Genomic DNA, 27,651 nt, shown 5'->3' with positions numbered 1-27,651 from the left:
AAAATAAACACTCTTGTGCATTTTTCCTTCACTGGGTGTTTGCTGAGGAATGGAGCAAAACCTTTTGCCAATGGTTTGTGTGCAACTAGCTGCGAAGACTCCTGGCTGAGGGTGTCCTGGCACATCTTGTTACCAAAAAAATTAATAAATATGGTTCAGAGTGAGTGCAGACAGCTCAGGTCACTCACCAGTGGGCCAGCAGTCCCCAGGCAGGGTCTGTACAGGGGGAATTGGTGGCAGAAGGTGCATCTCTGCTCCTTTGCAGCAGGACTCATGACTTTCTTCTGTGTGCTTGCAGCCTGACAGTCCTGACCATGGACTGCTTTGTCATCATGGCCTTGAAGCAGTAAATCGTTGCACTGTGGTAAATAGAAATGCTGTGTGGGATTCCCTTTCTTTAAATAACTCAGTCTCCTTTTAGCACAGAAAATGCTAAGAACTGGACTTTGAATTATGAGGCAGATAAAGACAAAATCTGCCAAGGACTCTTCTCTCTGCCTTGAATGTAGCACTCACCTCCAGGGGATGGGTGTATATGAGTTTGCTGATAAGCTTTTTCAACACTCTCTGAAGGTTTTACTGGTCAAAGACATGGCTGGGCTCTGGTGAAACTGGTGAGACTGTTCTCCACAGCCTGCTCAGCCCTTGGTTGCCCTGAATATGCTGTTAAAAGGCTGTTCTCCACCTTTCCTCCGGGTCGCTCTGGTATCAGCAGAGCTGGTGATGGCTCTGGTGTGCTGCACACTCCTGGAGCAAGGGCAAGCACTGGGGTTTCCCTACAGGTGGATGCACATCACCCCAAGGCTGTGCTGGTGCTCAGAGGATAGGATCAGCTTGGGTCCAGTGCTGGCTAGTGATTGAGATCCAGGGGCAAAGGGATATGTCACTGCCAGGGGCTCCAGTGGTTGCTCTCTGTCTGTGAGCCTTGCTGGGGAGCACAGCACACGTGCCCCCAGTAGATGGGCAGCTGCTGCAGAGATCACACCCAGGCATCAGGGCAAAATGGTTAAGGCTATGGGTGCTTCCTTTGCCCCTGTTCTCATCCTCCAGGAGCCCTCTTGGAGCTCCTTCCAGGGAGAGGAGGCTGGGGCCAGGCACACACGTGATGCAAGGAAGGAGCAGATGTAAAAACTCTGTGTTGTGTGAATGGGAGTTGGCATGAGCTCGGTTTGGTCATGTCCTACCCCAGTGCAGCCTCAGAACCAAGCCTGCTCTCAGCCACATCCTGCTGCCTGATTTGTCCTGATTTGTCCTGGTTTGTCCTGGTTTGTCCTGCTGCCCTCCTCAGCCCCAGCAGTGTGCCTGTCTTTGCAAGGAATGGGGCAGTGGCTCTCCCATTCTGACTGGGAGATGGGATCAGCCCCCTTACCCAGGCAGTGCTGTTGTGAATGCAGTGATGTTCCTCCACTTTCTGTCTCTCTGTGTTCACATTATAGTCAATTCTGCCAAGACTAACAGCCTATTTCATTCTCAAATGTGCTAGGACTCCACGGACTGCCCGGGAATCCTGCTGCCCTCAGAGATGCACGGATCCTTTCATGGAGGCTCCCACATGTTGTGTGTGCACGTGGAGGGCAGAAAGGGGCTGCATGTGGGTGTATCCTCCTGGCCCAAGAGCTGCAGTAGAAAACCACAGGGATATTTGTGTGAATTTCCTTTTTCTTGCTTGCTTCATTTCCTTTTTTTTTTCCCCCCCTTTTTTTTCTGGCTGTCTTGTTGCTCTCTCCTGATTTACTGCATGTGCTCACGTGGCCTTGGAAAGGGGGGTTCTCAAACTGTTTTGTTTCCAAAAGGAAAAGAAGCTGGCAGGCATTCATATTTCAGTTCTGGAGTTATGTAGGTTAAAGTCTCCCAGTGGAAAAGGGAAGATATGAGAGAGCAGATTGCTGGTGGCCACACTCACCAGAAGAAAAACAGAAAAAAGGAGCACGGAATTCTGGAGCTGCATCCAGACAAATGTGAGGCTTGAGAGGTAGGTTTTCTATCTGCTGTTAGAACATAATTTCCATTGATTTGATTCCATCTGTGCTGGAATGCCTCGTGCCTGCAGTAAGAGGAGGGAGCAGCTCAGAGCAGATCTTGAGGCACCAGTTGCTCAGGACCAGAGGGAGGGAGTGTGTTTGTCTATGAAACCTTGCTCCCTGTAATGCAATGCAAGTGATTATGCTGTGGTCCCTCTGCTAGGAGTCAGGGAGGTAGGTAATGCTTTGTGATTGATTCTGAGATTTCACATTCTGTGTGTTAAAGTGAAGGGCTCAGGACATAAGGGTGAAATGAGACTCCAGACCCTCTCTGGATATTTGTGTTCCCAAATGAAAAAGCTTTCATTGGGTTTAGGACCTGTTTGAATACAGAACATGGGCTTATGATCGACTATTTGTGACTTTAAATACCAGCACTCTGCAGAAATTCTCCTGCAGAATTTTCATTGTTGAGGCAACATATTTAAAATTACATTTTTTTCAGTATATCCAAAGTAGTATCTTGCATATTTTGCATTAAGCAAATGATAAGCAACTGTACATTAAACTGTTGATACAGAAAAATATGTTTGAAATGATCAGTTGCCTTCTGTTAAATGAGAGATCATTGCCCAAATCTGTAGCCTTGGTGAAAATTTCTGTTATTTTTAGAGTTCCTTGAGAATTCTTAAATGCCTGAGTCCACAAAAACTTAATTAAAAATGAATTGCCTCTTTCTAGTATGTAAAATAAAATACTTGGCCATGATATCTTCTTCATTGACTTACAAAGTCTTAAAGTTTGCAAAATGTCCTGCTCAGAGTGCAGACACGAGCTGTTGAAATGTAACAGAGACAGACCTGTCAACTCTCTTATTTTAGCTGTTTTATAGCTACATTTTCCCCTACTGAAATCCAGTCCTGATATCTCTAAATTAATGGCACATAGTACTGTTTAATCCAGTGCCTGCAAGGACTGAGTATATTGCTTGTGTCTACATTGAAATTATCTCTTTTACTGTTCTTATTAAAGCTGTCATGAGGGAAGGAGATGCAGATATGTGTCAGAAGGACACTGACAGTGAATGACATTTTGCAAAGACCCTTTAGTGTCTTTGTGTCCAGCCCTGTGAACTGAGGAAGAAAGAAAAAAAAATATCACAGCTTGCTTTCCTAATAGTCCTTTTTAATGGCTGGTTTCACGCCTGCCCTTTTATATTATTTTAACTGCTCAGAGTGCTGGAAATATCATGAGAAAACTGAGAAAAGGATCATGAGGAGCTTCAGTGTGGCCTTTGGGTCACAGAAGCTCCCAAAGTGTCTCCAGCTCCTGAGTCCATAATCCTTCTGCTCTGCTGGCCACAGAAAGCACCATCTGTAATCACAGATAAACCCCAGCTGCTCTCTTCTCTGCCAGGCTAATTAAAAAGTGCTGTGACGTCCCTAGGGCTAATTGTGCTCTGTCAGTGGGATGGAGGTAAGGAGTTCAGCAGGGCTGCCTGGTATTTCAGCACTCAGCTTACTGATGTAACTTCAAATGCTTTTTATTTTATCGTGTCTGTGTGATCTCAGAGCTAAGACAGCTGCAGAGTGCATGTCTAACACACGGTTTCTGATCTGCAGGTGAGCAATGTGATAGGAAAGTGCTGCCAGCCCATGAATTTCCTGAGGAAACTCCCTTTCCACCAGCACCAACATGCAGAGCAACTACTCCCTGGTTGTCACCACCAGGGAAAGTCTCCAAATCCTGTCTACAGCACTGACAAACTCATCGGCTGTGTCGCACTCATCCCCTCCCTGCCCCCTTACCTCTTCAGATTATCAGTTTTCACTCATTCCAGCCCTCTTCTCTGCGGTTTTTGTTCTTGGCTTGGTTGGCAACAGCGTGGTGGTTGTGGTGCTCTGTCGTCACACTGGCCCCAAGACAGTTGCTAATATCTACATTTTCAACCTGGCCATGGCAGACCTGCTGTGCCTGGCCACCCTCCCCTTCTGGGCCACCTACTATGCTCAGGGATACAACTGGCTCTTCGGGTCTCTCATGTGCAAGGTCTCCAGTTCCGTCCTGTGTCTGAATATGTTTGCAAGCATTTTCTTCATCACATGCATGAGCGTGGACCGGTACCACGCCATTGTCCACCCTATTCACTCCCAGAGGAGAACTCCACAACAAGCTTATTTTGTAGCATTGGTTGTGTGGGGCCTCGCCTGTTTGTCCTCCCTCCCAACTTTTTATTTCCGAGACACTCACTACGTTGAAAGCTTGGAGGTCAATGCTTGCATTATGGCCTTTCCTTATGAGAACTACGCACAGTGGTCTGTGGCAACAGCCTTCCTGAAAAACACCCTCGGCTTCTTCATCCCCTTGGCAGTGATTACCACCTGCTACATCTGGATCAGGAGCCACTTGCTTAAGGCACAGCAGTTTGGGAAAAGCAGGCAGAAGAGGGACAAAGTCCTGAAGCTGGTGGCTGCTGTCGTCGTGGCCTTCCTGATTTCCTGGCTGCCATTCCACGTTTTGACGTTTTTGAATGCTCTGGCTCACATGGGCGTCATTGACAGCTGTGAGGTGCTGGGGCTCATCGACACGGCGCTGCCCTTCGGCATCTGCATGGCCTTCGCCAACAGCTGCATCAACCCCCTGCTGTACTGCTTCATTGGCAACCAGTTCCAGGAGAAGCTGCACCGCCTGTTCAAGAGGAGAGTTCACCAGTTCAGCAGCCACCGGGAGAGCTCCTCTGCCAGGAGGGGCAGCTGCTTCAGAGAGGCCGAAACCCCCATGGGCAAAGAGGGGGAACCTGAGTCCTTCCTGTAGCCTCTGGGCCACGTTGTGGGGTGATGTCAGTGCAGCTGGATGTCCCTGCAGTGGTGACATTACTTTCTCCTCTTCCCTTTGTTTTGTGCCCATTTATTCGCCAGCTGTTTGAAGGAGAATCTATTTTTGTCGTACACAGGGATTTATTCCTCCTTCCTTTTCATGAGAACTCAAGTTTCACACAGATGGAAGGTTCTGACAAATAGCTGTATTGATGACATTTTAAATATCAGCTTTTTGTATGGCTGAGATCAGGCAAGGGTTATATGTAACACAAGAAGTCTAAATATGCTGAAGGACCATTACACCATAGCTACAATTGCATAGGTGCTGAGTATTGTACCCTAAACTGATTTTCTAAAAGAGATTCTCTCTAGAGAATTGTGTAAATAAAGCCGTGCAGATACTTCTGTACCTACCTGTAAGAAAATATTTTGACATTTATTTTGTATATTTTAATTTTTTAAAAATAAATGGCTAGAGATGTATGTAAAATGCATCAAATATACTTCCAGCTTGCTTCAGCCTGGGATCCTGAGAATCTGTGGAGACGTGGTTCTGCAGACTGCTGAAGGTGGGAGGGTATCCTTGTGGGAAAGTAAAACCCACAAAGTGCACATTTTTATACCGTTCTCACAGCAGGTAACATGTCCATAGGCCAGAGGGTCCTTTCTTTGATTCAGTGTGGTCACTTGTGACAAAAATGCTGCAGGAAGTGAACATGGAGGGTCCCACTGCTACGTGGGCATGCTGAGCCCCACACACTGTATAGCAGCCTTCCTGGCAAGAGCTTGCTGATTGTGTGGACCTTTTGCATTTTAAATGTCAATTACTAATGTAATTTGGAGTACTGCATACAGAGATCCTGAGTGACTCTGTCTTGTCACCCAGAAGCAAAACCATGATGTGAAAAATGTCAATTACTAATGTAATTTGGAGTACTGCATACAGAGATCCTGAGTGACTGTCTTGTCACACAGAAGCAAAACCATGATGTGACTTTACTCATTTTAACTACAAGAATGAATGAGAAAAAAAAGTATTTGGGAAATGCTGACTCTATTTTGAGGTTGCTTTTGATATTTATTTGAGTTTTAATTTTGCTGGAGATGTACTGGTCCTCTTGGACCCTTTGATAGGCTCAGTCTAAACGAGGGGTCTGTTAGCACCTTTTACCATTACCTGCAGGTTTCCCCAGGGTGAGTGACCAAAGATCATTAGTTTCAGGGAATTGTCTCTGATATCAGAGTTACTCTTGAAGCTTGAATCCACAGTTTTGATCTGGGAGTCAAGCTAGCCTCCCTGGAAGTCCCAACTGGCTGGAAACCATGGGAACCTGTGCAGGTAGGTAGGTAGGGGTAAGTTTCTTCTGGTAGGTAGGGGTAAGTTTCTTCACTGGATTTTACAAGAAATGTGAGTCTCAGAGTGATGTGAGGTGAAAAGTTTGTGCAGAACTTGCCAGAACAGGGCCTGACCATAAGTAATCCCCTCTCCCTGTCCTACTCTGGTGTTCTCTAGTGGGGCATGTGGCTGGCGAGATGCTCATCCCTGAAAGTGGTGGAGCTACTCATGCAGCTCCCCTGGAATGTTTTTGTTGAAAATGTTCCGAGGAGCTAATAGTGTCTGGGACGTTGGGTATTTCTGGAAGGACAAACTGTTAATTGCTTAGCAATGAGGACAGCAACACAGTTGTGCTACAGCAAAACAAACCAGCACACTTAGAAAATCACCAGGTGCTCAAGGCAGCAAGCTCAGAGGGATAATAAGAGGTTGTGGAAGCTTTTTACCTTTGCTACAACACAGGTCAGTAAAGAACACAAGTGGGACATTAATTGGTGTCTTTGGAATCTCAAATCAAAAGCTGACCTGCACCATCTGGGCTCTGTGCTACAGCTGTGCCTGTCCTGAGAGGAGGACAGGCTGCATGTTCTCTGCATGTCAGGTTGGACCTGCTCAAAACCAGCAGTGTTTAACAAGGATCATGCCTTTTCCCTGGTGTGCAGACTTATGCTGATAGGGAAATACTAAAGGAATCTGAAATCCAGTTGCATTTACAGCTGTGGGAGACTAGAGAAAATGAGACTAAAGCTTTCCCAAGGAGAGAACAGCAATGCAGCATCTCCCACTGCAGTGGGACAAACTCATGGTTGGCTGTGGAGGGCAGGGATTGATAACCACTTGCAGAGGCTGAGACAGCTGCACCCAGTGTCACTATCCTATAAACAGGGGAACAAAAAAAGAGTATTAAATGTGAGGTGAACTGAGAGGGGAGGAAAATTCTTTCTTTCAAAATGCAGTTTCAAAAGAAGTCTACCCTGAAGGTCATATTCTGCAAGAGTGACAAACTTAGTGACCCCAGTGTGACATTTTTGTTTGCTAGATCTGCCTTGTACCTCTAATAGGTCATGAATTTGAGCAGTGCGGTTAAAGAAACATCCCAAAAATTCTGTCTCAAGAGGGGGGAAACGGGAGGTTCTGTATCAAGGGTTTTGCTTTATTTTTAGAGCAAACTGATTAATGTTGAGCTCTAAGAATTTCTTCCGTCATGTTCAAGTTCTTATGAGATTTTTGAGGGACTTTTAAAATAAAATGTGTGTGTGGGAGGGGTTTCAGAGTTTCCACATATTGTCTTTATTTTTTCGTGATTTTCAGCAAAAGAATGAGGATGGAAATTTAAGCAGTTTTTTCCTTGCAATTTAGAAGCTTCTTTTTTCCTTTCAAGAGAAAATTTTGCTGCTATTTGAAAATTTTTCTGATAGTTGTGCAGGGCTGCAGCCTCTGTCAGTCAGACCCCAATATTTGCAAGCTCCTTTGCAAGCCCTGTGTTGCCTTAGGGTCTCCTAAAAAATGCAAACCCCTCTCCAAGGCAGGAGTCCTGCAGCCTGGGGCCTGCTCAGGTCAGCCTGGCCATCCCACAGCACCCACCTGGACTTTGGGAGCCACTCACACTTTTGGCAGGGACTTTGGGAGAGTGTGTGGTCACTATGGGCTGTGCACTCTGCAAGTGCAGAAAGATGAATTTATGAGCAACCACTGGGTTTTGGCTCTGTGGTGCAGCAGCAGTGGAGAGGAGAGCCTGCTGTGGAAGGGGTGTTTTGTGATGGACCACATGGAAATTCTGATGGGTTTCGAGGGGAAAATGTCCTGGGACACTTTTAGACCTGTTAGATGGTCTTTCCCCAAGGAGAGATAGAAGGGATGGTTTCCTACATGGGTCAGTCTGTCTCTAATGTATCTGCTCAGCAAAGCCTCTTTGTGCCTTCCTTTTTTAGCTCTAGTTGATTGCTCAGACAACTTTGAGCATCCTGTGTATGTCCCTGAGCTGACTTGACTACACAACTTCAATGTACTCAGCAGAGAAAGCCACTGGCTTTTTTATTGGGAGCTAGTGCTGGGTGGTGAGCTAAATGTTTTGTTTATGTAAGATATACAATAAGAAATGTTGGGTACAGCATGTTCTCCCTGAGGAGTCAACGTGGCCTGAATCTTGTGCTGGCACCCACTCAGCACAAGAGTTCTGGCAGTTCCTGCCCGATTCTGAGCAGGAATATCATCTTGCCACTCTGTAGCTCACTGCCACAACTTGGCTTCCCTTCACACCTCCCCTTGTCCTGGCTGAAGGGTGAAGAGGTGCCAGGGAGCAATGAACTGCTCATGTTTCCCTAGGAAAATGAGGCTTTTTGGATATTCTGAGTGGTCCTGGCAGGAATGCAGGAAACCTGAGGCGTGGGGATTGAGGAGGTCTGGAAGTCTTTGCTCCAAGCTGGCAGCCTTGCTGATCTCATCTGAAATCTCCTTCCCATGGAGGAAAATGACTGCTGTTGTTGGGAAGGGCTGCTCTGTTCCACAAGGTCCTGGGATGTGCTTTGCTCACATCTGCCTGCTGCAGGACCCAGCTGGGTGCACCAGAGAGGGGTTTGTTCCTGTGGCCCATGGCTCTGCCAGGAAGGGTTTGAGTCTCCCGTGGCTCTGTCTTACCAGATACCTGTCTACAGAAGGAGCCCAGGCTGCTGTCTTCAACATCCCATTTCCTCTGGTTTGGGTGCAGTGGTCATCCCATTGCAGTGGTTGTGGCAGAGCATCCAGTGAGGAACCTGTCCAAGAGAGGATGCTCCCTCCTGTTTGCCAGCTTTCATTATCACCCAAATGGGAAAGAAAATTTTAAAAATGGGTAAAAATTGAGATTTGTTTATTGAAATCAGTGGGGTCCTGGAGTAGAGCGTCCCAGGATAGGGAGCAAGCCAACCTCTCTCATTGCCTCTTTCAAATGTTTACTTTCCACTTCCTCTTCAGCTGAGGCAGAGCCTGGATTTGACACTGTAAGCTCCGGATAGAACTCAGTTAATCCTCAAAGCACTTCACAGGGGCAAAGCAGAGGGATCTGGAAGTGGATCATTGTCATGGCATTAATTTCCTTGCCATGAGGGACATCTGAACTTGCCCCCTATCCCCTTCTGACAACCAGTAGCTCTTCGGAGTAAGCAGATGTAAAATCACAAAGCTCTGCTTCATCTCTGTGAGACAAGCAGTTATGGGAAGCCAGGATCCAGTGTGATTTTTGGCTTCTAGTATTGTAAATTTAAATAAGAAAATCAGCAACTTCAACAGTGCAGATGTGCCTTCTCTGACACAGCTGTCAATTCTACATGACAGACAGCTAAAATGGAACAGAGACAAGGCTGTCTCTAGAAATGACACTTTCCTTGAAACAACTGTAAGAAGCATTTATAACAGGAAAGGAAATGGTAAAATCATTACATGCATTTAGACAGAGATGTAATGGGTATATGAGATACAATTGCTCTTGAACAACGTGTGGGAGAGCTTGTGTTCAATGGAATAAAAAGATGTCACGTTCATGTAATATATCCATGAGGAGACAGAACCAGCATTTAATTATTACTGTTTAAACTTGGGTTTTACTGTGTGTTCTGCATTCCCTGGTGATGCCTCTGAGGCTGTGCTCTGAATCTCTCTGCCCACACATATTGCAGGTCATTCATGGTGGAGGAAGCACATGCATGCAGAGATGTTTGCTGTGCTGGAGGTACAGGACTGAACTCTGAAGTAACTTGTGTGTGCCTTAAACTTGTCCCTTTGTGCCCTCAGCCATGCCAGCCCCAGGCACTCTGGGATGCCCCACTAGCCAGGGTGCAGTGCCATACCCAAAACACAGCCTCCTTCAACAAGCACAGCAAAAAAAAAACATCTGCAGGAGCAGTCAGGACGGCATCCAAACATGAGCTCTTTCGCAACGGCAGGAAAGTGAACATGATGAACACAGCTTGTGCTAGGCATGCAGATGTGTCACGGCAGGGTGGAACATATGTGGCAAGCACCCAGTCTCTGGAGAAAATGGAGCACTCCAAGAGGTGATGTTTATGTGACATACAACTATTCAGGGCCTTCACTTGCAGGGCAGCATGGTCAGTTTTCTCAGTAGATGCTGAGCAGCATTACTTTGTGGTTTTTTACTTGCTCTGGTGAGTGTTTTGAGGAGTTTTACATGTAGTGAAATAGATCTTATGGTACTCATGTGCTCCATCTCACCCTGCAAACACCTCCACTAACCACAGCCAGGTTTCTTCCAAGGGTAGGACTCTGCAATTTGTCTCTCTATACATATCTCTACTATTGTGATTATGAATCCCTTTTTATCATAAAGTGCTGAGTGTCTGTGTTTACTGTATTAGCTGTCTGATGTTAGTAATACTGCTCAGCATTTGGGTGCTTGGGAAATTCTGAAAGGCTGTTAGATAAGTACAGTGTGCAGAATTTGTTCTTCAAAGTGGTTGTGCTTCTTTGCAAGAGCATTCCTCCATGTGCATTCAGTGTGCAGTAAAATTGTTTAACAAAGGTCTGCTTAAGAATGTACTTCTAGACCAAGACAGACTTCATAATGTAATCAGCATGTTTAATAGTGAAAAGATTAATTTTTCTTTTAAATCTGTGCAAATAGACTGCTGTAGCTCAGTATATATGGGCTTTTACTATGGAAATTATACAACCCAAGGGAGTTGTTTTCAAGGACAAGTCTAAGTAAAAAAGACTTTATAGTATGACACTAAATATGCTGTATTAACTGGGTAAAGCCCTGTGGACTTCACTGGCACTCAGCCTGGGATCTGACAGTCTTTCATCTGATTTTATGTTGATCTTCCTCCCCTGCAGGAATGCAAAGAGACTTTTCTTTCACCAACTGGAACACCCGAAAAAGAAATTACCAATAGGAGTTAGGAATGTTTACTCCTTCAGCTCTGAGTCACACATGAACCTGAACTATGACACAGCAAGCTGCTTTTCTAGCTATTTTTATTCTGATGTTTGATACTTTGCAGGTAACTTTAGGATGAATGAGGAACACAAACAGGTAATGAAAACAAAAAATTGTTAATGCTGGGCTACCCCGTAGCTAATTCAGCTGCAGTAGTATCCAGAGCAGTCTTCATGCTGAAGGCAGGAGCAGATTTTATCCATACCCAAGCTGGGTGGGAAATGATGTACTTGTTGATTGCAAAGACAGCACTTGGGTTAAGCAAGACTCTTGTAAGGCATGCCATAAAAAAAAAAAAAAAAATCCACCTTTTAAAAAATGTCAGAGATTCAAGTGGAATGAACAGGGTGGGTTCAGCGTGAGGGTCTGTTGAAAGCCTCTGAATAATTACTGAGGAATGTTCACAGGTTTTCCTTGGGTGGCAGTGCTGAGGACTTGTTGTGACACTGGTAATGAGGCCGGGTGAGCCAAGTTAGACACGGTTGGAGACACAAGAAGAATCGAGAGGCTGATCCCAGAGCTCCCTCCTACTGTGGATCCCGTCATAAGTCTTTGATATGTTCATGATGCCGCCTGTGCCTGTCCTATAATCTTTTTTGTGTTGTGTTTAGACCAGATGAACTCATAATAAAGTAGGGCAATGCTGGCAGCTGACACCTAAAGCTGTCACACAGAGCGTTTCCTTTGGCCTTGCTTTCTTTCTGTCTCAGACCAAATATTTAATGACAATACGTAGAGGAAATCTCTTCAACTTCACTGGGGTCTTAAACCCTTCCTGTTACTTGTTTGAGAAGAAAAATACTCCAAAGGAGCAGAGGAGTTAAGTCAGAGGCAGAGCAGCACAGCAGGGACAGACAGCCTCTGTTCCCTTCATGTGGTGACCAAAAGAAGTCACTACTTTCCTTTTCATGGGGATGCCCACAGAAATCCCCAGAGAAGCAGCCTGTCATAAATCACCCTTTTGTTGGCTCACATTTAGTAGCTCTACAGGCTCCAGTCTTCATTCTTTGCCTAGCAAGAAGCGTTTACCTGCTCTGTAAACAAATTATCCCATTTCAACTGATGGAGGAAGTCACTGCTCAGCCACACCATGGCAAAACATATTTTATTTCCTCATATGATCTCACCTAATCGCCCATACTGCTACAAGCATTTGTTCAGCACAAAGCTTATCCTGCAGAAGCACAGTGATTTTGCAATGAAGTGATTGTGCTTTTGGTGGTTGAGAAATTCTGAAAGGCAAATTAAGAACCCCTTTCCTGAGGCCATTTTGCCAGAGTGCTTTCTTGCTGTAGGCAATGCTCGTTTCCTTGTTAGCCTCTTCAAGAAAGCTAAATGCTCCAATTAAACAATTATGCTGGTCTCTGCATTAGAAACCTCAATCCCATCCATGAGTCTCTTAAATGCTCCGTGATTCATCAGAGTTTTCTGCTCTTGCAGACCACTTGGCAGAAAGAGCACACACTGCTGGAGTGCAAGAGCTTTGTTCAGAGCAGGGGAGGTGAAGCTGTGACTGCTATTTTGGATCTCACCTGGCAAAACCTAAGCTGAGTGGAAAAGCGCAGTTATTTTATCTTCACACCCTCTTTCCCTCTGTATGCTCTTGCATCTATGAGTTGGATGAAGGCACATTTTGGTTTTGGGCTTTTTTTCCAGGAATAAAATACTGTGTGTACCTCCTAGGAAGCTGTGTGGATAAAACATTGCTCAAGGCTTAGGCTGCAAGCCAAGTTGCAGAGAATCAGTTCTGTATTCTGAGCTATGTCGAATGCATTCCAGTTAGGAAGCAATGATCAGTTTTGCAGTATTTGTCTTAAAATCCTTCTGAACAAAGTTCTTTAGATTTGCCTAATGCTTTTTACTTTTGGTTAAGTCGTTAGGTGAGATAATGATGTATCAGACATTCTCTGAAAGAAGAAAGAGGCCACCTAGTGCTGAATTACAGACTGCTGTAGAGGACTATCTGCTTGGAAGGTATGAAAACTTTGATGCAATAATAACACCTTTTGTGAAAAGTTTTGGTTTTTTTTAAAAGCCAAGATTGTTAGACATTAATAATCAGATCTCAATTAGCCATACTTTAAAAATTCAGTGTTTCTGTTTTACAGGTGGATCCACTTCTTGTCATAAAACCTGAGTCTTTCAGCTCCTGGAAGTTCATGTGGCCCTCAGAAAAGAGTCCCAGTGGTAAGTAACCTGACCCATTTGTGAACACCCCACTGCCCCACAGGACTCTGTCCCAGCTGAGCAAGGGCTGCAGGGCAGTGAAACATGAGCAGTAACTGCTGGTGCCAGACCAGCTGCTGGGGCACCACAGAAAACCCCTGGGGGCTGCAGATACCACTGGCACTGCAGGACCTCTGCCTGCTTTATATTCAGTGTTGAAAAAGGTACCCCTGCAGTTTGTTATAAATCTGAATTACTTGCTGGCATTGCTCCTCTTTCTGCATTGGCTTTTTTGAGAGCATGGGGATATGTTTGGAGGAGGGTCTAAATTGATGGAAGTTTTGACCTAAGGTCTCTTTTTTGTCTTCTGGAGATACCTAGCTTTTCATGCATTGTCTGCAGAAGGAAATGTTCGCCTAGGAGACTGTGCTTATCATTCTTGAATAACTAAGGTAGATGGCATGAATAATCCCTCAAGGCATGTATCAGGCATCTCTGTTAAATACTGGTATTGCATGCTCTAGTGTTCAGAGTTCCAGTGACACTCTTTGCTTTCAAAGGTGAATCTACTGTACAGAGTTCAGGGTAAGAAATAAATCCCCTGTTTTTATCTGACATGAGTCACTACAACATGAAACAATTTCCTTGAGAGGAGAAAAATCACTTTTCCATTTCCTCTTCTGAGCCACAGTGTTGTCCAAAAAGATGGCTGAAACAAAGTTCTTAAATTTTAGATTTGTCATATTTTGGTGCTTAATTTCACTCATCAGTCACTGAGGGCTGGAGCCTTCTGTAAGTTTAGTACTTTCCAGATCAGGTCCTAAGTATCTTCTTTGAAACATCCAGAAAATGGAGGTGCCCAAAATCATTGTTTCTGTGCACTTGTGCCTGTATCAGTTTATGCAAACACTATAATGAATACACCTCTTCCCTACAAATGTTCAGTGCACATCAGTGCTTTAGTAATTTCTGCAAGCACAGGGGACAGTCCCATGATGGGACCACACATGGCATCAGTGCATGCCTGGTACCATGGAATTCCAGCAGGGCAGTTTAATTTGTTGTGTAGCTATAATAAGAATGGGGTTCTGTAGTACATGGCTTCTCACCAAAAAAAATTTACATAGAAGTAAAGGGTAAGTCAGAAGATAAGGTAAGATTACATGTAAGATTACATATTGATGAAATCAGCTTTGTTCTGTGTTTGAGGCATTTTGCTGCAGGCATAAATTGTTGTGTACCAGATTAGGTGGGGAGAGCAACATAATAGCAAAAATAGTAATATTTTTTTAAAGTTGCATAACTTCAGAGAAAAAAACTATATTTAGAGAACTCATTGTGACAAAATCTACAAACATGGATATGATTTTATTCCTAAGTGAATTATTTATTATGTTTGGAAAGTGTGGCAGTTTCATGTGGCAATTCCAGCTCTTTTACATATTTCAGTAGAAGCTCTAACTCAGTCTGGCATCTATGTGGGTAATAAATTCCAGAGCAAAACAGTTAGATTACAGCAAATAAAAAATAAAGTTAGTCAAAAATTAATAGGGACAGAAGCCCTTGGAGCTGGGTTTTAATGCCTCCCAGTTATCTGACCCATAATATCAAGTCTATCCCTGGTTTGCTCTTGGAAATCTGTTCTGTTTCTTGAAGAGGACAGTTCACAAAGGCTAGTGGGAGCTTAAGGGTTTCACTATGTCTGTCTAATATCTGAAATTCCAAGATTTTAAGATAAGGGGGATATTTATAATGTTTATAATTGACTACTCTTATCTCCTGCACAGTCCTACTTCAGCCAGCTTGTGTTTTTTCTAACAACTTGGATATAGGAATCCTATTTAAAAAAAAAAAAAGATCCTATGGAAGTGCAAGACCGAGAGCATACTATAAGGCAGGTTTTTTATAATTATTCTTTGTTGTCCACTGGTCTGCGGGGATCATAGGCAAGAGATGCCAAACCACAGAGCTGTGTTTTCCATCAGCCTGGAGAACCATGACGTCCGTGGTGGAACGTGATTTGAACATGCTGCAAACAGAAGGGCATGTGACAAGACCTGCACACGCAAACCCCCACGCTCTTAGGTCAGAAGGTGTCACAGGCACCGCTGCTGATCCTTCCATGTCCACACAGCACTGCCTCCACCCATGGGCACTGATACCAGTATCATTTACAAACCACTGGGGTTGATCATGGAGAAGGAAAATGTTCGCTACATGGAGGTCAATATACTTCAGGTAAACAAACTGTTTGCTGCTGCTGATGTTTATCTGTTAGGAGATCTTGTTGGAGGTTTGTCAGCTTTGAAGGGAGCAGCAGACTTTATCTTCGTGTCCCCTTCCAAAACACAGTCCAGGAATAATGCACTACAATCACAGTCTACAAATGTGTGTTTGACACTGCAATGAGCAGTGCCTCCTCTGGGGACCCTCTGGGCTGCAACTGAGCAGTGGTGTTCTCATGGTCACAAGAAGCAAATTTGCCATGTCTCTCTCTGGTACCTTTACAAGTGCTGTTCTCTTTCCTATCTGAAGCAAAGTAATTACTTGAGTAAATAAATTCCATGTGGTAGATTTATCAGCAGTTCTAATTTCTGCCTGCAGAATCCTCCAGTGTTTTCTGTCTTGTGCAATTGAGGGAACGTTCATAAACCCCTAAGATACAAGAACTGAAGGAATGCTCTAGAGCTTTTCTGATAAGCTTCAAAATTCCCTGGTACTAATGTCTTAACTTTCCAAAACTGAAGAAATAATACAGATAAAAATTGCACGTAGAAGGAACACACACAGACAAAAATGGCATGTTTCAGCCAAGAGGGAACATTCTTCTCTAAGATTCTGTTTAACACCATACTATCAGATTTTTTTTTGCTATTTGCAACACAATGTAAAGCTAATATTGAGAAATCTGATGCTGCCCATTAGCATCATACACTGCAATAACTCCTGATGGAAGACAGAAGTAGCCAAAACTTCTTTACATTCCCTTTTCTTCCTTTTGCTTTTGTACAGCCTACCAAAGCTGTCAGGTCAGCGTTTCAGATCTGAACCTCTTTGTCCTTGTTGGTTCTACTCCTCTTTTTTTAAGCTTACCTTTTCTGTTTGGCAAATCTCTGGCCATCTCTACTCATGCATCTTCCTACTTGGTCCACAGCAATTACAGAGCTTAGTACTGCATTCCTCAGACCTGAAGTTAGATTTTCTGCCTGATTTTACTTGTCTTTTGTCTCCTGTGGCATGGTTACTTTCTTTTTCCTGGCTTTTCTTGTTTTCTGTAGAACTTTTACTTTTGTCTTCCTTCTGATAAAAACCACATTTCACTGAGTGATTTTAACTTTCAATGGCACAAGCTGCATATGGTCAGACCTGAGAGTTGGTTGTTTACAGCGAGTTTCTTCCAAATTTGTTGACCTTGTCCTCTTCCTTCCCTCAAACCCCACCACACAGATGATGAGAGCAGCACTGGGATGGCACATGTACCTGTTACAGAGTATAATACAGGAGCCCTGCCTTGCACTCCTTTAAATAAACAACCACATCACCTCCTGCAGTTGCTGGACTTTGCCACTTGATTTACAAAGTGGGAAGTTATGGTAGTTATGGTTTCTTCCTTTCCTTCAGCTTCCTCATTTCCTTCACCTTCTTCATTTCCTTCACCTTCTTCTTCCATTTCAGCTTCAGAAAATGAAGTTTCTTGCAGCTGGAATGCTTGGTAATACCAGTAAAACCCGTAAATCTTCTTTGAGAAGAAAGGGTGTGGTGGGCTGCCAAGGCACCTCTGGCCTCCAGCTTGAAACCCTCTTTCTCCAACTTTCAACATGTAGAGAAAGGCCTTATAAAACAAAATATTTGCAGTTAGATTTTTCTTACTTTTTAGCAAATACATTTCTTTACTGCAGTGAGAAAAATCCAAGGAAATCACAAAATCAACCATCCAGTGGTTACGCCTGTTTCTAAATTTGTCCCAGGCTCTGTACTGGAGAAGAAGACACCTCCCCAGAGGATCTTTCTTTAGTTCACCCTAATTGTCTTTCTGTGTTTTGGTTTTATTCTTGATCACTGCCTGATGTAGGAAACATAGTGGTGTTTGTTCAAGTTTTTTGGTCTAATAGCTTTCTATGGGTCAGCTCTATTTTTTTTTTTTTTTAAATAGCCTTCTAAACTTCTGTGAGTCATAAAAAGCAACTATCTGAGTAGGTGCAACTATGAATGTTCCTCTGGGTCTCTGCACAGACTGCACAGAAAACTACCCTCAAAAATTGTGACATGAATAATCTGTGTAGTACTTCCTAAAGAACTGGTCAGGTATTATTTCAATGTAATCCTCTAAACTTTTTGCTGCGGGTCTTAATCCTCCAAACAGGTATTTCTCTAATTCTCAGTTATGTGCCTTGGGACACCATCAACAAAGTCAGTGACATTGCTTCCTCTTCTTTCTGCCACTAGGCAGCATGTCAGAGGTTTTACTGTTGTTTTTTGGATGGACAGGAACTTGCTGGGAGCACATGAGGGGTGGGAGGTGGGGGGAAAGGCTGATGTTGTATTCACCTTTGAGTGGAGGGAGGGAGAGGGGCTGCTCAGTATTTGTTTTTAATCTGGCAACCAAAACATTCCTGGTTTCCTTCCGATTTCTTGGAAGGTTTATCTTGTAAAGCTCACAAAACTCTCCCTATTGAGCAACAGTTTTGTTCCTTCTCTACCTTGGGAAGGTCCAGCTGGAGCACAGAGTAACCACAAGGCAAGGAATTGCAGACCAAACATCTGCCAGGGGCTGTTCCTGCTGGAGAGGGTTCTGTTCTGCAGCCAGGCTGTGGCATCGTGCTGACCTGGCAGCACCACTGAGAGCTGGTGTTGGGAAATCAGGCACCATTCTGGTCAGATTCCAGACCAGCCCCGCAGGAGTGGGAACATTTCTTCCTAACTGCATCCATGTACGAGCCAAAGAAGCTCCCGGGGGTGTTAATCAGTTGGTCAGTTTGAGGGGAGAAGCCTTTGAGGGAAGGATTTTCCTACACAGGAGGAAAGTTGTCTGTGCTCTGGTCACTGCAGTGGGGAGGTGCCTCTGCCTTGGCCCTCTGGGAATTCCCTGTGCCAAACTGCACCGCAGGCACAAGACTTCAAACGCAGCCTTTGGGGATGAGCCCCAGTCTGGTGGAGGCAGGCTGTGAGGTTTTAACTTTCCTGAAGTGCAGGGCCATGGGGGAATCCTAACAGGGGGTGAATATGGTGGGATAGGGGCCTGGAAGAACGAGCAAGTCTCAGTCTTGCCCTTACTTTCAATCACTGCAGGAATACCTCTATCTTTTGGTGAAGTCCTCCTCACTTTTCTCCACCCTTTCAGTGAGGTCAGCGGAGCTGAGGAATGTGCACATGAATTTTGGGAGGGAGAAAATCACCCCTCTCCCACGCACAAGTATAGCCCTTAGAGCCTACACTGTCCTAAGACTTAATTGCACCCTGTGGCATGATAATTTAACAAAAGATTAAGTAGTTTCTTGTGTTATTGGTGCTCCTCCCCAGTCTGTGTCTGCTATCAGCTTCTGAGAGGCTGCCTGAAGCTCGGCTTTGTTGTCTTCCAGGGCTGTGGAGTCCACAGTCGTTTCCCAAGAATGTGTTCTTGGTGTTTTTAGCACTGGTGTGATCCTCCAGCAGCCATCAGGGAGCAAGCTGGCAGCTGGTCAGGCTTTGCTTTCAGACCATGTTCTGCAAACACAGGCCAGCACCCCACAGGTGATTGGGTATCTGCCCCCAAATTCCAGGGCAGGCTGGCTGAGGGGAGAAGGAAGGGTGAGGGGCTATAGATTTTGGTCATATGATGAACCTCTGCCTCTTCCTACATTGCACTCAGCTCCTGGAGGGGATGTGGCAGCCAGGGCTCTGGGCTCTGCCTCTGTGGAGGCTCATCAGCTGTCAGGGCTGAGGAACACACCTCTACACACAGCTCTTTTGAATAATCACTCATAATCTTTAATCCTCCACTACTCCTTTCGATAAATCAAACAGGTGCAAGGTCTTGAGCTGCTCTGCGCTACAAAATGCTGTGCAAGGATAACCTTAGGTTAGATTTGTAGCTTAGTAGTTCTCCCAGTTGCCATATAGGAGGAAAAAGAAAGATGAAATTGCCCTCTTGAGCCACGTGTCTGCATTCCAGGCATTTCCCAGCCTCCCACAGGCTCCCTGAGAGCTGTGGGCGAGCAAGAAGAGGGGAGTTGAGCAGCAGTGAGTCTGTGTCAGACTCAGGATGGATGTTTGCAGTTTCCAGTTCCCTCTTGTGTCTGGCAAGCTACATGATCTCAGATTTAAAATTTGTACAAATATGTTATGAGCCATGAGAAAGGGAAATGATGCCAGTAATTCCATCAATCTCACCTGTTTTTACAATATAATAAAAAAATGAACATTTTTCTGACTAGAAGTTCTGAGAATTCTTTTCTTGAGAATCGTTATGAAAAGCTGACCTTTTTTATTTACTACAATTAATTTTTTCTGATACATTTCACTTCTAAATGATCAAGATAAAGATAATTCATTTTACTAGATCAAGGCATTTTATGACTTCTTCAGCAGTGTTAAACCCAAAATTTTTAATTCTATTGGACTAAAAGAAAGATTAACATTGAATTCTTTGAAGTCAAAACAAAATACTTCTGTAGAGAATAGATACAAACTTAATGCTGCCAAAACCCCTTACACAACACTACCAAGTTACTGCTCTTTTGGAGAATTGCTCTGTGGGTGAATTTCCAGCTAGATCTAACAGCAACTGAAAGAATGAGACTGGTGGGCTTTTTACATCATTCCTAAGGCTCTGTGGCAAATAATTTTTATAGGAACTTAGAATTAGAGGCATCTAGTGAGAAGTGCCACAACTTTTCATAGCAATATGGTAGAAACAAACATAAAGTTGTGAAAAAAATAGAACATTCTGAGTATTTAGTTTGGCAACTGCCAATTATTTTCCGAGTAGTTTCCGACTTCATCCTTGAAAACTGCTGTGGGCATGGCATTACTGAGGGCTGTCTGTGCCCCTTACTGGAAGGGCAGATGATTGGTTTCTCCTCTGCAATCACCTTGGATCCAGTCCTATGCCTGTAGGGCAAGGGAGCTTGTTTTGGTATTCCCCGTGGGAAATGCTCAGACTGTCTTTTCCTAGAGGTGATGAAATCCTGATCCTGCAGTGTCAGTTCTGTTTACAGCTTTCTGATGTGTGCTTTTGTTTGCCTTTCCCTGGCCTTGAAACAATTTCCACTGAATCAGGTCAGGTTATTACTACAGTGGGGAAATACAATTCTCAAGAGAATAAGTGGTTCTGACCTGGCAGTTATTTCCAGTCTTTTCTTTCTTCCTTTCCCAGAATCTCTCCCCTTGCTCACTCCCCAAACTTCACAATCTCTCTGTGATAGTCTGTGATAACCTTTGGAAGTATTTCCTTGCCAAAAGCTAAACCAAATTCTCCCTACCAGTTAATATCAATGCAGCACTGTAAATATTCACTAGCGACCTTCAGTTTTGTTTAAGCTGCTTTCTGCTTAAAACTCTGTACATGGCTTCATACAAAATTCTTCATCAAATATGATTCCCTACCAGATTTCTAATCTAATTGATCAGTTCTGAGGACGGGCATGGCATTTTACCTAAGGCAGATTGAAATTCAGTCATTAGACCTGGGTTGCAGTTCAGAGCTCTGGTCTGAATTTGTCTGGTGCCTCCACTTCTGAGCTTGACCTTGTTTCCTCGTTGTTACTCAGGTAAACCAGCCTTTCCATAACATTTCATCTCTTTAGAGAATGAGGAAGCTTATAATGTTTCCTCTGTGTGGAGTCCCAAGAAGAGTTTTGAAGTCCTGAGAGCCATCCTAATGAATCTAGGTATTTGCTGGAGTACTCTCAAGTTGAAAAGGGAACATTGTGCATAAGCAATCATAAATTCTGTTCTCGGTAAACTTTGGAACATTGATGGATTTATTTTTTGCACACTATTTAATTCTGAAAACTCTACAGATGGTCTTTCAGATGATGTTCAAAGCACAGAAATACTGCTGTATTAATAATGAGTACAAAATGTCTTCACAACATACAAATCATGACACCGTCTTTACGTGAAGAGCAAGTACTCAGTGGCAAAGTACACTTCAGTCTGAGAGCTGAAGTGTGGGCAGAGGCCACTGTAATCAGCAACTAAAAGATCTCTATGCATGTAAGACCTAGGCAGAAGTGTGGATATTGCACCACGGATGAAGGGGTTTTCATTAGTGTTTTGCAATATGCAAGAATTTTCACAAATTCTAAATCCTTGCTTGAACAAATTGTTCATTGTCTAGTGTCAATATCCACTCCCATTTCCTGCTTTAGATTCCTGTGACTTCAGCCAAAGTGAAATATCGTTCTGAAGTTTTACTAAATCTTTAAAATTTTCACCTGTCTTATATTTAATAAATTTTACAAATAACATGAAGCAGTAACTTTGTATTAGGACAAATATTAAAATTGAAATTACTAGGAGTAGATGGAGCCTTTACCCATTATAGTTGGTCACAATGCACAAGGAGTTTTCCCTGGCTAATTGGGCTGACCTCCCTGTACTTTTTGTTATAGGCAGGCACTTCTGTCTCAGAGGTTTCTATATTGTGGTGTTAGCCTCAAAGATTGTCTCAGTCAGAATGCCTAGATCTTAAGAATCATATGGAATAAAATTTGGGAGGGTTATAATTAACAATGAAGGTAATGACTAACTAAGATTGACAGCAATGAAAGCTTCCTGATTAAAAGTGCTGTAGCAGCTTATACAAGACATTTATTTTTGTTTACACATTCTCTCAACAGAGTGTTTGTGTGATCTCATAAGGTTTTTACAGTGCTTCAAACAAACTATCTTTGTATTGCCATTTGAGTCCATGTTATGTTATCTCTCTTTTAGGCATGTAAGCACCAAAAAAATCAATACCAGAAGCAGAAACGGAACTTTAAAAACCCAGGCACACTCCTGCACTGATACTGCTACATTTAGTAAGAGAAGATTGAGGTGCATGCTAACCTTGACCTGAATGCCAAAGTAATGGTGATGAAAAATGGTACAAGAATGGGTGCCCCTCCCAGAGGAGCTGACAACTCTGCCAAGCAGCCCTACAGTCCCTGTGCTCCTGTGGTCAATCAATCTCCTCCTGCAGATTCCTGCAGCCCCTGTGCTCCTGTGGTCAATCTGTTCCTGCAGATTCCTGCAGCCCCTGTGCTCCTGTGGTTAATCTGTTCCTGCAGATTCCTACAGCCACTGTGCTCCCATTCCTGCAGATTCCTGCAGCCCCTGTGCTCCTGTGGTCAGTCTGCTCCTGCTGCCCACACTTCTCCAGCAGTACCAGCCCACAGGTGTTATGGTGAGCAGGAGTAGCACGTGAAGAGCAGGATGGGGCAGCCACAGGGAGGGAGCTGCTGTAGGAGAGGATCCTGTGTGTGCTTTTCACCAGGAATTACATGCTAGTTGCTTGTGAAAGAATAATAAGTGAATTTTGTGTTGCTGTGCAAGGGAAGTGCAGCTTCTCTGTCTCAGTGTGTGCGTATCTGTAACCTAATGTTGTTTTGGTTTTGATACTTTGGAAGATGATTCACATTCAATTCCTGCTTCTCTGTTAGTCATGGCCTGGTGGCTGCTTTCCTTCCGGGGATCCCTGCCATGGCCATGGGCTCTGCCTGGTGTGAGCAGCATTTGTTACAGGTTCACATGCTCTTTTTGCTCACATGTTCTGTTTGCCACTGTGGTATGGTTCAGGTTTACAGGGCAGTGTTTATGACAATGCAGAAACACATGCATAGAAAGTTTTTATCTATGCAAATAAAGGGAGAGGGGTGACTGCTTCATGGGCAAGATAACAGAGTGTTTAATGCTGAATTTCCTCTAACAGGTGCCAACTCCTTAGCACCCACAGGCAGCAGCTGCTGGGCATTCACTGCCAAAGCAGCCAAATCCAGGCACCTGTAAATGAAAAAGCACTGTGGTGTGTTTATTCCAAACCATGTGACTTCCAAGATCCTTTGTGTTCAGTATGATTGTAGGCATGTTATTTTTAATACAGAGCCTCTTTGTAGCATCAGTAGTTAAGTTAATGTTGTTACTTATAAAAACAAATATGTTTTCATTGTGGTAAATCCTAGGGGCAGATCAGGTCATGGCAAGGGCAGTAAATGAAGGAGAGACCAAAACAAAGTGAAAAATTGTTGAACCTGCTGCTAGCACTTATGGAAGAACATTACATGTCTTTAAGGCTGTGCTCAGTGGAAGAGGATGCTGCTGGAGGGAGTGCAAGCTATAGGACACTAATCCTTGTATTAAGCAATACAGGAGCTTCCTCCTATCTGAAGTGAAGGAAATTGCAAGAAAGATACACCCAAGCAACAGGTGAAGTCCCACATTGCCTAAGTCAACAGAATCCTACCTTGTATGTGTGTGGTTTCCATAAATGCACAGGATTTTCTAGGCTGATGGAAAGTTAGGGAATTCAATATTTCCTTATCTTCAATCTTCAGAAAATACCAAATAGATGCTGTTTGAAAAAACAAAGTTGCTGTTTCTTGCAGCTCTTTCAGCATGTTCCTCTTGACTCTGGACATTTAACTTCAGGCAGCTGGCAGAGAGACAGCTGTAGAAAAATAATCAAGTTGTTAATGATGCTCATAATGTTGTCAAATATTTTTTTATTTGTGAGATTTTCTGTCTGGATTTTTCTGAGCAGAATCCAAAACTAAAATTTTGAGTCTTGCTTTCAGACTTGGAATGCTGATATGAGCTTCCAGTTACATAAAGCTGAATCTAAATCTCACCACTATAATCTCTTTTGACCCAAATTTAGCCATGAGCTTTTTGCCCATTTTTGAAGAAAAGTTCAGCAAGCAGTGAATACAACAGAGCTACAGAGAGCTAGCAGCAAGTTTGTACTGGAGTGCTAAATACACACAAAATGAGCTGTGAGGGATGTATACACTTCCACATTTATTTCTACCTTATCCTTGCCCTGGTGAGGTTATGTCTCCGAACAGATGAAATATTGACCTTCTCCAGTTGTAGCTGTTGTTATGACACTGTTCTTTATTGCAGAAAGATGCCCCATGACATCATGCTCAGTATATAAAGTGGGGGAAAGAAAGAAAGAGGAAGGGGAGGATGTTTGGAGTGGTGGCATTTGTCTTCCCAGGCCATGGTTCTGTGTGGTGGGGCCCTGCTCTCATGGATGTGGTTGAACTCCTGCCTGCCTGTGGGAAAAAGTGAATTAATTTTCTTTTTGCTTTGCTTGTGTGCATGGCTTTTGCTTTCCCTATTAAACTGTCCTTTTTTTCAACCCCTGATTTTCCTGCCTTTTACCCTTCCAGTTCTCCCCCGATCCTGCTGGTGAGGGAGTGACTTGAGCGGCCTGTGGTGCTTGGCTGCTGGCTGGGTTAAACCACAACACACCCAGAGCTACAGGAGAGGCTTAAGCAGACAAAACTGAAGAGCCAAGAGCTGCCTCCTGTGCCAAGGACGGGGAGAGAGCCAGCCCCCCGATCCCCACTTGTGATTTCACTGGAAGCGGGAATTGCAATAAATCCCTGCAGTTTGCAGCACAACACATTCCTCCTGATTGAGCTCCAGCGTTTCCTCTCCTTGTGGTGTCAGACTAAATCTTGTTTTCAGCTTTTTGTTTCAAAGGCTGGGCCAGCCCCATGCTGTTAGTGTGTTTCACAACTGACCTGGTCCCCAGACCTTCGTGAGGTGACAATGTTACCTACTTTCTTGAACTTTTCACTGTTTGGCCTGTACTCGGTGACTGCTGCAGGTGGAACAGGCACTAATCCATTTATGCCTCTTCCTGCGTCCAAGTCTGAGGGAGGAGAGGGCTCGATAAAGACTTCCAGTAAATTCCTTTTGGGTAAAACAGAGAAGGGAAGGTTATCTTGAGTCATCTTTGTGTTTAAACTCCAGCCCCTTCTGTGTAAATAAATTACCTTCCTCAATGCCAGACCAAGGAACTTTAAGGAAAGTTTGAAAAAAATAAACCTCACAACTTTGAAACAAACCAGCCAGAAAACAGAAACAGAGCCAGTTGACAGTATCTGGGAGTTGCCTCTTTGCACAGCTCCATGACAGCTTTTGAAGCCTCCTACATTTACACCTAGCAGGGCTTCACCTCATGGGTGTGTTTCTGGGATTCTGGGCAAAGAGGGGCTGCTGCATTTAGGACCACACCTGCCTGTTGGTGGTCCCTCTTGTTATGAGGAATGGTGAGCACAATAGACCCTGTGGCATCTTGAAATGGACAGTTCTAACCAGGCATCCCTGCTCCTCAGGCCTTTCTGAGTATTTTAACTCGTGAGGACTGTGCTGAGGTCTTGGGTTGATGGCAAGCTGAATATGTCAACCCTGTCCTGTGGTGCATCAACCCAAGCATCAGCAGGCATTTGAGGGAGGGGATTGTCCTGCTGTGCTCTGTGCTGGTGCAGCCCCATCCTGAGTCTCATGTGCAGGTTTGATGCTTTTTGTAAGAAGAACATCAAATTATAAAGCATGTTCAACGGAGGGCAACCAAAGTGGTGAAAAGTCTCAAGGGCAAGACTTGGAGGAGTGTCTGAGGTCATCTGGTTTGTTCAGCTTGGAGAAGAGAAGGCTGAGGGACCTCACCGCAGTCTGCAGGTTTTTCAGGGAGGGCAGTGGAGGGGGCTGCTGATCTCTCTCTGGTGACCAGAAAAATATGAGGAAATGGCATGAAGCTGCATCAGGGGAAGTTCTGATTAGACATTAGGAGAAGGTTATTCACTGGAAGAGTGGTTGGTCACTGTAACAGGCTCCGCAGTGGGATGTGGTCATGGCACCAAGCCTGTCAGAGTTCAAGGAGTGTCTGGAGAACATTCTTGGTCATTTGGGATAGCTTTAGATACAGAGCAGGTAGTTGGACTCCATCTTTATGGGTCCCTTCCAACTCGAGATATTCTATAATTCTATGATTCCTTTAGCTCAACATGGACTTGCTACAGGAGGCTTTTAGGTTTTCCTCTGTTCAGGACTTGTTGATGGAGTCAGAGTTTGGAAGAACCAGGAAAAGGTATTGCAACCTACAAGATTTGGCATAGCTTGGTAGGAGGTTACTGCAATATTTAAAACAATTAACATATCTTCATAGGATTCATTTAGCAGGCTTTGTGAAAACAGATATAATTATCCTAAGCTAATCTGGCAACTTCCATGGGAACCTACTATGTCCCATTTGGGAAATAAAAGGAATTTTATGTAACCTTTTGGAATCCAGTTTTCTACCTGTTCTACGATTACTCTCTTTGCTCATACAGAAGTTCTCTGATCCGAATATACTGCAAATAAAAAAGAAAATGGCTCTTACATCTGTTAGGCATCCACCTGACAGATGATGGTGTACTTTAACAAAAAATTAGAACAAGCCTGATGTTTCTCTCATGGTCTAAATAGATGTAATCCAGAGAAAATATAGTAGTCACAGAAACACTAAATTATTTGAGTTTTTCAAAACAGAATCTAAGGAATAGAATTCAGTGGAAGAAAATAAAATGCTAATAGAAGGAAATTGATGATAATTTCTCATTTTGAATAAATACAAGTATAAAATAATCACATTCTTTTACAAAAGCTGTAAACACCCTTTGACTACTACCTTAAGCAAACTATGAGTCCATTGCTATCCAACTTCTATCTTACCTTTATAAACAAGAGGGAAAAGTTAATCTAAAAAGGAAGTTTTCTTCACTGAGTGAAACTCTGTCTCTGATGGCTTCCAAGTGTTTTGTCATAAAAAGAGCTTAAGGGGGACAGGAAGAATAAAATCTATAGAAAGGTGTTTTGCTGTGGGTTGCTCCACATAATTTTTAGGCTGTACTGGCATTTTATCTAGATGCTGACTTTGTCCAATAGACACAACTAAACTGGTGTACATGGGAGTTTGTTCCAGTACTCAAATGTTGCTATTGAACAGCTTTATTCTCAATAAATTGTCACTTCTTGGCTCCAAATTTGCCCCTCAGCAGAGCCAAGAGCCATCATTCCCAGCGCTGAGGTGCTGCCCGTGTGCAGGTGCTGCCGTGGCAGAGAGCACATTCATCAGGCTCCATTGCAAGGTGTTTCAAACTGCCTGTCCAAGGAGGTCCCAGATCACTGCTGGGGTTTGAAAACTTGGCCAAGGAGAAGGAGGAAGAGACTGGTCCTGTCATCAGCAAAACCAGCCCTGTGGGTTTCAGTCCTCTTAACACATCTTGGTTTCTTCAGCAACTGTAAACACGAGTGAGCCTCCTAAAGAAAACAATTGTCATGGAGCTTCTCAAAGAGGAAGAAGTAGATATTTTTAGAAAGAGCTTGGAGGTCATCTGAGTGTCTTTGACCAACGTGGCCAACACAGGCTCCAAGGCTCATCTCAGCTTGGCTTGTACACAGGCTAAGCTCGGCATCTCA

At 43.9% G+C, this 27,651-nt stretch overlaps 1 protein-coding gene across 1 annotated transcript; it reads left to right on the top strand.

The window, feature by feature from the left end:
• Positions 1 to 1,767: 1,767 nt before the first annotated feature.
• On the top strand, positions 1,768 to 5,234 carry AGTR2 (angiotensin II receptor type 2). The gene is made up of 2 exons (XM_041396538.1): positions 1,768 to 1,972; positions 3,584 to 5,234. Exon 2 carries the CDS (start codon positions 3,657 to 3,659, stop codon positions 4,773 to 4,775), a length of 1,119 nt encoding a protein of 372 aa, XP_041252472.1. The 5' UTR covers positions 1,768 to 1,972; positions 3,584 to 3,656; the 3' UTR covers positions 4,776 to 5,234.
• The last annotated feature ends 22,417 nt before the right edge of the window (positions 5,235 to 27,651 follow it).

The sequence above is a fragment of the Onychostruthus taczanowskii genome, unplaced genomic scaffold (assembly GCF_017590055.1).
Source record: "Onychostruthus taczanowskii isolate IOZ18803 unplaced genomic scaffold, ASM1759005v1 scaffold13, whole genome shotgun sequence".
Taxonomy (NCBI): domain Eukaryota; kingdom Metazoa; phylum Chordata; class Aves; order Passeriformes; family Passeridae; genus Onychostruthus; species Onychostruthus taczanowskii.
This window is presented reverse-complemented; position numbering and strand designations above follow the sequence as displayed.

Coding starts and splice junctions, on each gene's coding strand:
- AGTR2 (XM_041396538.1), top strand. CDS start 3,657: ATGCAGAGCAACTACTCCCTGGTTGTCACCACCAGGGAAAGTCTCCAA.